Here is a 12,883-nt window from a genome sequence, read left to right as displayed (position 1 = left end):
AACCTCTGCCCGCCGACCTGAACCTCTGCCCGCCGACCTGAACCTCTGCCCGCCTTGACCTGTCTTCTGCTTGTCCCTGTTGGAACATTAAATATTGTTACTTCGACAGCCTGCATCTGGGTCTTACTTTGATATCTGATAAAAAAATTGTGTTGGGGGCTCCTAGCAGCCAAGGGCCCTAAGCAACCCCTTATGTTACTTATGCCTGGAACCGGCGCTGGTTGTGTGGGATATCAATGTGAGTGAACAGAATTAGTAGTAATATGGCCTAGTTAGGTCTAGCAATCCCCATCTTTAATTCATAACCAGCTGACACTCTCCTCGCATGCACACACTATGGCCCGTTCACACGGACTACATTTATCTGGTTATAGCATGGAGGGTAACTCACAAATGCCCAATACAGCTCACAACAAATGATAGTATGTCAAAAAGTCATATTGAGAGAACTAAGCATAAAACATTGTGTCACTGTAGCCTTTACAGAGTCTACTGACAATTTTATAGACAACAATAAACAGTCTAGGCATCTATAAAATGTCTAATAGTGTATGTTGGGAGACGGCAGGCTGTGGGTCTAAAAGCTACGCTCTGGACAGAGAGGAGGATGCCCAGGGAGAATGTGAGGAAACCACAGTTCAGAATCACACTGAAACACAACATAGTTGCCAAACTGTAATGCATAGAAATACAGGAAGGAAACCTCCAAGAATCAAGCTGTAACTCAGGAACCTTTACAGCACTAGCTCACCCACGCATGATGGTCCTCTGGTTACTATAGGAACGCAGAAACATAATACACGCGGACGCACATGCATGTACGTGTTGTGCGCACACACATAGCATACATATGTGCACGCACGCAAAACATTATCTAATCTATCTGAACTTTAACATAAGAGGGAGGGAGGCCCGTTTGAAATGGCGGATATCCTATAAATAGCAGATTGCTTCAGTTAGTTAGTTGGAGACTGTTTGGAAAAGTCCTAGTTACAGTGGCTCTGCTTGTTGACTGTGTGTGTGTGTGTGTGTGTGTGTGTGTGTGTGTGTGTGTGTGTGTGTGTGTGTGTACTGTGCATTTATTGTGCTTACATTTCCAATTACTTGAGGAAAGCACAATCAAAGAAGGACTGGTGATTGTCTATGCCCCTCAGAGGCCGATTTTGCAATACCACAAGTACAATAATCATTTTGAATTTTTCAGCTGGGATGACCGTTACAGCTGTGTGTATTTTTGTGCAAAGTTATGAAAGATGAAGCATTTCCCTCCAAGGAAATCTGACAGCAAATAAAACGAGTCCAACGTCAAGAACAAAAGAGTTCCATGGGACCATTACCCCCCTCATCTCTCCGCAACCCTGGAGTCAGAGAGATGGTTATCTACTGAAGACATGGTTATTCTGCAGACAGAGAAGCACACAACAGATCAGTGGAATCAACTCCGATATGAAATGAGTCTGTAGGGTGAAATAACCACAATTGTGAAGGGGTTTTGCCATGCTTTTGGCTGTGTGGTAGACAATCCTTCAGAAGAGGGTGTAGCCAAACATGACTGCCCTCTAGTTTGGTTTGTCTTTCCTCTTTCCCATTAACACATTCACCAAAGAGACCTGCATTTAAAAAAGGAGAGAGAGGAAGGAGCAACTTGTTATTCTGGTTGTGTTTCTGGGTGGAGTTTTGGTTTGCCAAATTGTAGATGTTTTCTCATGGTCAAGTGTGGACCATGTGCCCAACTCTACACACAATCTTTCCGCTCCACACAGTAAAACCATGATCCCAGACATGCACACTGGGAATGCCTTTGGTCTTAATTACAGCTACTATCATTCACACCACAACTTGTTAAGGCACTGAATCGCTTTACTCCTAAGTGAGTGGTTTCATGAAAAAAATACAGTAGATCTACAGTCTACAACCTCCCAGTGCTGTGCTGCCAATCTTACTTCTCCTCAAAAATAAACTCAGAACCTGAACTTCATTCATCCACCCCCCTCCCCTCCTCTCTGTAGTTGCCATGACACCCACAGCAGGCATAATAACATCCCCCAGCAGGTCTTCCATTCCATTTCACACCATCATGTCAACACTTCACGTTTCCTCCCGAGTTCATTTAAGGTCAGTAAATCAATACGGTGCCAGTGCCTGTCCTATTCGAAACAGAGGAAAGCTCACAGTGTTGCTTTCTCAGTCTCTGTGTGTCTCTGTCCCTGTCTGTGTGTTTGAGTGGTGGCGCTGGGGATAGAGACAGACAGCTAATTGTGTGGACTGAAACAATGGTGTGAAGAGGAGAGATCTTCCCCAAGTCTTTAATGTGCCTCGACACCCAGCAGTACCAGTCAGACACCTCAGCAGTCAACTAGTGCTCTGAGGACATTGTTAAGTAGCAGTGACCTTCAACATCTCTAGATTCATATGAATCAATTTATCTTAGGCAATACATGTATATCAGTCTCCATGTGTGTCCTTACCGTTGCTGGCTGTGTTGACATAGTAGTGCCGCCCTTGTGGTGACATGTAGCACTTCCAGTGTTGAGGGAGAGGCTCTCCGAGGTCCTCAACAGGCAGTGAGGTCATAGACGCCGTTTTCTGTCAAAACAGATAAATTAAAGACATATAAGATTAATAAATTGAACATAAGGGCTTTGAGCATTCACATGAGAGTGCTTACGGTGTGTCTTTTGTTTCTAGCTCATTTCACAATTAGCAACTGTTAGTGGATAGACTGCGGTATATTACAATACAAAAAAAACAAAAAAAACAACTAGAGCCAGTCTGCTATTGGCCAGGCATGATAGAACTGATTGAACGTACTTGCACACACAAACACACTATGCTGACTAACACAGGTGAGTGTGTAGCCAACTCTGGCCAGCTGCTATTGATTAACAACATGAAAACAACATTGTTAAGTACAAGGCCAAGGCCATTGTAACACATTGTTTGGGGTGGTTGGGAAAACCCGGATGAAATTCCATAATTACTCTCTGTTACTGGAGCGGGTGCCAACTCGTCAAGCGTCTATAAGAGATTTGTTCTAGTGGGTGTAAGTAATAGTAATCCATAGACTGGAGTGATTCGGGACAGTTCTAAGTGCAGGTTAAGATCTTAAAACAATTACATGACTGCATGTCTACAGCGGGACAAAGGGAGAGACATCTTAAGACATCTTATTAGTTAATGAGAACCTTGGATTACTTTTAGGTGAGGGGAAATTTCACGGTACACTCAAAAAGATGCTGGGATAAAAACAACCCAATTTGGGTTATTTAGTAACCCAGCGCTGGGTAAATATTTGAAAGAACACACGCTGAGTTATTTTGACTCAGCCAGTTGGGTTGTGTGAATAACCCAACATGTTGGGTTATTTTGATTACCCAAAAATGGGTTAATTTAACCATCCTTTGGGTTTTTAATTCACTTTCATGCTGGGTGGACACAGCAGCTGGGTCTCCTTTAATGTAATCCACAGGTTATTTTCAGGAGGCGTGGTCTATTTGGGGCGTGGCTTTCATATAGTTATATATAAGGCCACCCGTGAGAGTAAAATGTCATTCCTGTTCATTATGTTAGGTTGTACACTACACATTTCAATCATCTTGAATATTTTTGCACATTACGTATTTTAGTATAACATTAATATTTACGGTATTTGATTCGGAGGAGCAGTCGAGTTTGATAAGGACCCCGTTCCTGTACAAAGTAGAGGTCGACCAATTAATCGGAATGGCCGATTAATTAGGGCCCGATTTCAAGTTTTCATAACAATCGGAAATCGGTATTTTTGGGGCGCCGATTTGACGATTTTATTATTTTTTTTACACCTTTATTTAATCTTTATTTAAGTAGGCAAGTCAGTTAAGAACACATTCTTATTTTCAATGACGGCCTAGGAACAGTGGGTTAACTGCCTCGTTCAGGGGCAGAAAGACAGATTTTCACCTTGTCAGCTCGGGGGATCCAATCTTGCAACCTTACAGTTAACTAGTCAAACGCAATAACGACCTGCCTCTCTCTCGTTGCACTCCACAGTTACGCAAATGCTAGCTAGCATTAAACTTATCTTATAAAAAACAATCATAATCACTAGTTAACTACACATGGTTGATGATATTACTAGATATTATCTAGCGTGTCCTGTGTTGTGTGCTCAGTAAGATTTTATGCAAGTATCTAAGTATATGACTGAGCGGTGGTAGGCAGAAGCAGGCGCGTAAACATTCATTCAAACAGCACTTTCGTGAGTTTTGCTAGCAGCTCTTCGTTGTGCATCAAGCAATGCGCTGTTTATGACTTCAAACCTATCAACTCCGGAGAGTAACCGAAGTGAAATGGCTGGCTAGTTAGCGCGCGCTAATAGCGTTTCAAACTTGGGGTGGTTGTTTCCCTTGCTCTGCATGGGTAACGCTGCTTCGATGTGGTGGCTGTTTGTCGTTGTGTTGCTGGTTCGAGCCCAGGGAGGAGCGATGAGAGCTATACTGTTACACTGGCAATACTAAAGTGCCTATAATAAAAGGTCCCATAGTCAAAGGTTAATGAAATACAAATGGTATAGAGGGAAATAGTCCTATAATAACTAAAACTTCTTACCTGGGAATATTGAAGACTTATGTTAAAAGGAACCACCAGCTTTCATATGTTCTCATGTTCTGAGCAAGGAACTGAAACGTTAGAACATATTGCACTTATACGTTCTCCAACACTTTGTTTTTGCATTATTTAAACCAAATTGAACATGTTTCATTATCTACTTGAGGCTAAATTGATTTTATTGATGTATTAAGTTAAAATAAGTGTTAATTCAGTATTGTTGTAATTGTCATTATTACAAATTTTAAAAAAATGTAAATTGAAAAAAAAAAAGAAAAAAAAAAAAAAAATCGGCCGATTAATCGGTATCGGCATTTTTGGGTCCTCCAATAATCGGTATCGGTGTTGAAAAATCATAATCAGTCGACCTCTAGTATAAAGGACCAAAGACAGCCTTTTAGCAAAGTGACTTTTTACCTTGTTAAATCATTTGTACACATTTTAAATGGCTTTTACAGAATTTGATGTTTTTTTTACAAGGAAAAAGTACTTTTATTTATGGTTGTTTATTGTTTTTAACATGTACTTTTTAACTAATTTAAATGTATCAACACTGTTTTATGTTTTTATGCCTTTTTTATGTGTACAAAATGATGTGCAAAAATACATGAGCTGTTTTAAAGGAAATGCAACAATACAACTTTTCCAAAAGAAAAAACATTAATATTTACATATTGTAACAAAGTGGTAACTATCCAGACACAAACATGTCAGTGTTGAACCATAACATGAGTTAATCTGTTCTGTTAACTGGAATGACATTTACTCTCACGGACCGCTCTGGATCATTACACTGGATCATTACTCCTAGCTAGCTGCTAGCTAACTAGCTGCAAATGAGTGGCTACTGTTAGCTAACGCCTCTGTCCCGAAGCAAGCACCAGCTAGCCTCGAGCGAAGCCCATATACCAACTAATTCTAGGGCTACAATTACCTCCTTCGCCAATTGACCTGGACCCTTTATTGTCGACCCGGAGCTCTGCCGATCCATCACAACTAGACTGCCGATGTGATCTCAACAGGCTATTATGTTACGATATCGCCGCAGAACCATCTACTAGCCCCGGCCCGTTAGCTTTTTCTGAATGCTGTGTGCCCTGCTCGCCCAGTATAGTAGTGAATACCGTACAGCACCCTTTCTAACCTATTGCTACTCTTTTGACCCTATGATCACTCGGCTACACAGCTGATGCTGTTTCAATAACACAGTACCTCATTTTGTTAACCTGTCAGCCCCAGCCTCTAACTCAGGTCCTGTATGTATCTAACTGACCCGCTCTGCCCTTTCTTCACCATTTACCCATTGTTGTCTTAGCTCTCCTGATCAACACCTGTGATTGATTTATGCCTCTCTCTAATGTCAATATGCCTTGTCTACTGCTGTCTTGGCTAGTTTTTATTGCTTTATATCACTGTAGAGCCCTCAGTTCTGCACAAATTGCCTTAGATAGCTCTTCCGTTCCACCCCAGACACATGCGGAGACCTCACCTATGAAAATTGATAACTCCAGAGACGAAACCTCTCTCATCACGCAACGCATAGGTTTACCACCATTGTACTCACATCCTATCATACCCTTGTCTGTACATTATGCCTTGAATCTATTCTAACACACCCAGAAATTTGCTCCTTTTATTCTCTGTCCCCAACGCACTAGACAACCAGTTCTTATAGCTTTTAGCCGTACCCTTATCCTACTCCTCCTCTGGTGATGTCGAGGTTAACCCAGGCCCTGTAGCCCCCAGCTCCACTCCTATTCCCCAGGCGCTATCATTTGTTGACTCCTGTAACTGTAAAAGCATTGGTTTCATGCATCAGAAGCCTCCTCCCTAAGTCAGTTTAATTCACTGCTTTTGCACACTCCGCTAACCCTGAGGTCCTAGCCGTGTCTGAATCCTGGCTTAGGAAGGCCACCAAAAATTCTGAAATTTCTATCCTCAAATATAACATTTTCTGCCAAGATAGAACTGCCAAAGGGGGTGGAGTGGCAATCTACTGCAGAGACAGCCTGCAGAGTTCAGGTCTTGTGCCCAAAGAGTTCGAGCTTTTACTTTTAAAAATCCACCTTTCCAGAAATAAAAGTCTCTCATTGTTGCCGCTTGTTACAGACCCCCCTCAGCCGCCAACTGCGCCCTGGACACCATATGTGATTTAATTGCCCCCCATTTATCTTCAGAGTTTGTACTGTTAGGTGACCTAAACTGGGACATGCTTAACACCCCGGCCGTCCTAGATTCTAAGCGAGATGCCCTCAATCTCACCCAAATTATTACGGAACCTACCAGGTACAACCCCATATCTGTAAACTAGGGTACCCTCATAGATATCGTCCTGACCAACCTGCCCTCTAAATACACCTCTGCTGTCTTCAACCAGGATTTCAGCGATCACTGCCTCATTGCCTGCATCCGTAATGGGTCCGCGGTCAAACGACCACCCCTCATCACAGCCAAACGCTCCCTAAAACACTTCAGCGAGTAGCCTTTCTAATCAACCTGGCCCGGGTATCCTGGAAAGATATTGACCTCATTCCGTCAGTAGAGGATGCCTGGTTATTCTTTAAAAGTGCTTTCCTCACCATCTTAAATAAGCATGCCACATTCAAAATATTTAGAACCAAGAACAGATATACAGTTGAAGTCAAAAGTTTACATACACCTTAGCCAAATACATTTAAACTTAGTTTTTCACAATTCTTGACATTTAATCCTAGTAAAAATCCCCCGTCTTAGGTCAGTTAGGATCACCACTTTATTTTAAGAATGTGAAATGTCAGAATAATAGTAGAGATAATTATTTATTTCAGCTTTTATTTCTTTCATCACATTCCCAGTGGGTCAGAAGTTTACATACACTCAATTAGTATTTGGTAGCATTGCCTTTAAATTGTTTAACTTGGGTCAAATGTTTTGGGTAGCCTTCCACAAGCTTCCACAATAAGTTGGATGAATTTTGTCCCATTCCTCCTGGAGGCCTCCTTGCTCACACACACTTTTTCAGTTTTGCCCACAAAATGTTCTATAAGATTGAGGTCAGGGCTTTGTGATGGCCACTCCAATACCTTGACTTTGTTGTCCTTAAGCCATTTTGACGCAACTTTGGAAGTATGCTTGGGGTCATTGTCCATTTGGAAGACTCATGTGTGACCAAGCTTTAACTTCCTGACTGAGGTCTTGAGATGTTGCTTCAATATATCCACAGAATTTTATATCCTCATGATGCCATCTATTTTGTCAAGTGCACCAGGCCCTCCTGCAGCAAAGCACCCCCACAAAATAATGCTGCCACCTCCGTGCTTCACTATTGGGATGTTGTTCTTCGGTTTGCAAGACTCCCCCTTTTTCCTCCAAACATAATGATGGTCATTATGGCCAAACAGTTATATTTTTGTTTCATCAGACCAGAGGACATTTCTCCAAAAAGTATGATCTTTGTCCCCATGTGCAGTTGCAAACCGTAGTCTGGTTTTGGCGGTTTTGGGTCAGGGGCTTCTTCCTTGCTGAGCGGCCTTTCAGTTTATGTCGATATAGGACTCATTTTACTGTGGATAAAGATACTTTTGTACCCGTTTCCTCTAGCATCTACATTAGGTCCTTTGCTGTTGTTCTGGGATTGATTTGCACTTTTCGCACCAAAGTATGTTCATCTCTAGGAGACAGAACGCATCTCCTTCCTGAGCTGTATGACAGCTGCGTGGTTCCATGGTGTTTATACTTGCGTACTATTGTTTGTACAGATGAACGTGGTACCTTCAGGCGTTTTGGAAATTGCTCCCAAGGATGAACCAGACTTGTGGAGGTCTACAAAAAATGTTCTGAGGACTTGGCTGATTTCTTTTGATTTCCCCATGATGTCAAGCAAAGAGGCACTGAGTTTGAAGGTAGGTAATTTTCCAAGCTGTTTAAAGGCACAGTCAACTTAGTGTATGTAAACTTCTGACCCACTGGAATTGTGATACAGCGAATTATAAGTGAAATAATCTGTCTGTAAACAATTGTTGGAAAAATGACGTGTCATGCACAAAGTAGATGTCCTAACCAACTTGCCAAAACTATAGTTTGTTAACAAGAAATTTGTGGAGGTGTGGAAAAAACAAGTTTCAATGACTCCAACTGTAGCCCTTGGTTCACTCCAGACCTGACTGCCCTTGACCAGCACAAAAACATCCTGTGGCGTACTGCATTAGCATCGAATAGCCCCCGTGATATGCAACTTTTCAGGGAAGTTAGGAACCAATGTACAAATGCAGTTAGGAAAGCAAAGGCTAACTTTTTCAAACAGAAATTTGCATCCTGTAGCACAAACTCCAAAAAGGTCTGGGACACTGTAAAGTCCATTGAAAATAGGAGCACCTCCTCCCAGCTGCCCACTGAACTGAGGCTAGGAAACTGTCACCACCGATAAATCCACGATTATTGAGAATTTCAAGAAGCATTTCTCTACGGCTGGCCTTGCTTTCCACCTGGCTGCCTCTACCCCTGTCAAAAGCTTTGCACCCCCCACAGCAACCTACCCAAGCCTCTCCAATTTCTACTTCACCCAAATCCAGATAGCTGATGTTCTGAAAAAGTAGCAAAATCTGGACCCCTATAAATCAGCTGGGCTAGACAATCTGGACCCTCTCTTTCTAAAATGATCCGCCGCAATTGTTGCAACCCCTATTACTATCCTGTTCAACCTCTTTCGTATCGTCTGAGATCCCCAAAGATTGGAAAGCTGCCGCGGTCATCCCCCTCTTCAAAGGGGAAGACACTCTAGACCCAAACTGTTAGAGACCTATATCTATCCTACCCTGCCTTTCCAAGGTCTTCGAAAGCCAAGTTAACAAACAGATCACCGACGATTTCGAAACCCACCGTACCTTCTCCGCTATGCAATCTGGTTTCTGAGCTGGTCATGGGTGCACCTCAGCACACTCAAGGTCCCAAATGATATCAAAATCGCCATTGACAAAAGTGCAGCCGAATTCGTCGACCTGGCCAAGGCTTTCGACTCGGTCAATCACCGCATTCTTATCGGCAGACTCAACAGCCTTGGTTTCTCAAATGACTGCCTTGCCTGGTTCACCAACTAACTCTCAGACAGAGTTCAGTGTGTCAAATCGGACGGCCTGTTGTCCAGACCTCTGGCAGTCTCTACGGGGGTGCCACAGGGTTCAATTCTCGGGCTGACTCTTTTCTCTGTATACATCAGTGATGTCGCTCTTGCGGATGGTGATTCTTTGATCCACCTCTACTCAGACGACAAAATTCTGTATGCTTCTGGCCCTTCTTTGGACACTGTTAACTAACCTCCAGACAAGCTTCAATGACATACAACTCTTTCTGTGGCCTCCAACTACTCTTAAATGCAAGTAAAACTAAATGCATGCTCTTCAACCGATCGCTGCCCGCACCTGCTAGCATCACTACTCTGGCCGGTTCTGACTTAGAATATGTGGACAACTACAAACACCTAGGTGTCTGGTCAGACTGTAAACTCTCCTTTCAGACTCATATTAAGCATCTCCAATCCAAAATTAAATCTAGAATCAGCTTCCTACTTCGCAACAAAGCATCCTTCACTCATGCTGCCAAACATACCCTCCTAAAACTGACTATCCTACCGATCCTTGACTTTGGCGATGTCATTTATAAAATAGCCTTCAACACTCTACTCAGCAAATTGGATGCAGTCCATCACAGTGCCATCCGTTTCGTCACCAAAGCCCCATATACTACCCACCACTGAGACCTGTATGCTCTCATTGGCTGGCCCTCGCTTCATATTCGTCGCCAAACCTACTGGCTCCAGGTCATCTATAAGTCGTTGCTAGGTAAAGCCCTGCATTATCTTAGCTCACTGGTCACCATAGCAGCACCCACCCGTAGCATGCGCTCCAGCAGGTATATTTCACTGGTCATCCCCAAAGCGTATTCCTCTTTGGCCGCCTTTCCTTCCAGTTCTCTGCAGCCAATGACTGAATTGCAAAAATCCCTGAAGCTGGAGACTCATGTCTCCCTCACTAACTTTAAGCATCAACTATCAGAGCAGCTCACAGATCATTGCACCTGTACATAGCCCATCTGTAAATAGCCCATCCAACTACCCCATATTGTTATTTATATTTTTGTAGCTCCTTTGCACCCCAGTGTCTCTACTTGCACATCTATCACTCCAGTGTTTATTTGCAAAATTGTAATTATTTTGCCACTATGGCCTATTTATTGCCTTACCTCCCTAATCTTACTTCATTTGCACACACTGTATATAGACTTTTCTATCGGGTTATTGACTGTTTGTTTATTCCATGTGTAACTGTGTCACACTGCTTTGCTTTATCTTGGCCAGGTCACAGTTGTAAATGAGAGCTTGTTCTCAACTGGCTTACCTGGTTAAAGTACAGATCAGGGTTGGGTTATATAAAAATATCAGAAACTTTGAACATCCCACAGAGCACCATTAAATCTATTATTAAAATATGACAAGAATATGGCACCACAACAAACCTGCCAAGAGAGGGCCGCCCATCAAAACTCATGGACCAGGCAAGGGGGGCATTAATCAGAGAAGCAACAAAGAGACCAAAGACAACCCTTAAGGAGCTTCTGTGGCCAGAAAAAAAGCCATAGTTTAAAGAAGAAAATAAGCAAATACGTTTGGTGTTTGCTAAAAGGCATGTGGGAGACTCCCCAAACATATGGAATAAGGTACTCTGGTCAGATGAGACTACAAATTGAGCTTTTTGACCATCAAGGAAAACGCTATGTTTGGCGCAAACCCAACACCTCATCACCCCCACAGTGAAGCATGGTGGCAGCATCATGCTGTGGGGATGTTTTTCCATCGGCAGGGACTGGGAGACTGATCAGAATTGAAGGAATGATGGATGGTGCTAAATACAGGGAAATCCGTTTCAGTCTTCCAGAGATTTGAGACTGGGACGGAGGTTCACCTTCCAGCAGGACAATGACCCTAAGCATACTGCTAAAGCAACACTTGAGAGGTTTAAGGGGAAACATTTAAAATGTCTTGAAATGGCCTAGTCAAAGCCCAGACCTCAATCCAATTGAGAATCTGTGGTATGACTTAAAGATTGCAATACACCAGCGGAACCCATCCAACTTGAAGGAGCTGGAGAAGTTTTGCCCTGAAGAATGGGCAAACATCCCAGTGGCTAGATGTGCCAAGCTTATAGAGACATACCCCAAGAGACTTGCAGGTGTAATTGCGGCAAAAGTTGTTTCTACAAAGTATTGACTTTGAGGGGGTGAATAGTTCTATTTTTTCTTGTTTATCTTCAAAGTGGTTGGCATGTTGTGTAAATCAAATGATGCAACCCCCCCCCTCAAAAAAATTAAGGTAACAAAATAGGACAAATGCAAAGGGGGGGTGAATACTTTCGCACGCCACTGTATGCGAGCACACTCGTTTGGTTCGCCTAGCCGACTTCAGCTTGCCGCCAGCTGAACTGAGGCACGCTTACGTCTTTACATTAAAGGGGCATAATCATAATTTTCACAGTATTATTCCAGCCTCATAGTGTGGAAATATATACAGTGACTTCAGAAAGTATTCACATCCCTTGACTGTTTCCACATTTTGTTGTGTTACAATCTAAATTCAAAATTGATTAAATACCATTGGTTTTTTTGGTCACTGGCCTACACACAATACCCCATTATTGTTATGGCATGTCTAAATAAGTTCAAGAGTAAAAATGTACTTAACAAGTCACATAAGTTGCATGGACTCACTCTGTGTGCAATAATAGTGTTTAACATGATTTTTGAATGACTACCTCATCTCTGTACCCTACACAGACAGATAATTGTAAGGTCCCTCAGTCGAGCAGTGAATTTCAAACACAGATTCCACCACAATGACCAGGGAGGTTTTCCAGTGCCTCACAAATAAAGGCACCTATTGGTAGATGGGTAAAGAAAGTAGACATTGAATATAATTTTCAGCATGATGAAGTTATTAATTACATTTTGGATGGTGTATCAATACATCCAGTTACTACCATTCTATTGCCGGAGAAGAAGGAAACCAGTGATTTCACAATGAGGCAATGTCACAATGCTGACTTTAAAATAGTAACAAGGTTTAATAGCTGTGATCGGAGAAAACTGAGGATGTATCAACAACATTGTAGTTAACTCCGCAATACTAACCTAAATGACCGAGTGAAAGGAAGGAAGCCTGTACAGAATTTTTTTTAAATATTACAAAACATGCAAAGCAATATTTTTTTTTGCCCTGAATACAAAGTGTTACGTTTGGGGCAAATCCAATACAACACATTACTGAGTA

At 42.4% G+C, this 12,883-nt stretch overlaps 1 protein-coding gene across 1 annotated transcript in view; it reads right to left on the bottom strand.

Moving 5' to 3' along the window:
- The window catches only part of LOC139376663 (growth arrest-specific 7b), a 54,046-nt gene that overhangs the window by 24,923 nt on the left and 16,240 nt on the right, over positions 1-12,883 (bottom strand). The window contains exon 2 of the mRNA XM_071119501.1: positions 2,469-2,586. Coding sequence (XP_070975602.1) covers positions 2,469-2,586 — 118 coding nt within the window. The remainder of the gene's footprint in view (positions 1-2,468; positions 2,587-12,883) is intronic.

This window comes from Oncorhynchus clarkii, chromosome 20 (genome assembly GCF_045791955.1).
Source record: "Oncorhynchus clarkii lewisi isolate Uvic-CL-2024 chromosome 20, UVic_Ocla_1.0, whole genome shotgun sequence".
Classification (NCBI taxonomy): Eukaryota; Metazoa; Chordata; class Actinopteri; order Salmoniformes; family Salmonidae; genus Oncorhynchus; species Oncorhynchus clarkii.
The sequence above is the reverse complement of the archived record's forward strand: the minus strand, read 5'-3'. Positions and strand labels throughout refer to the sequence as shown.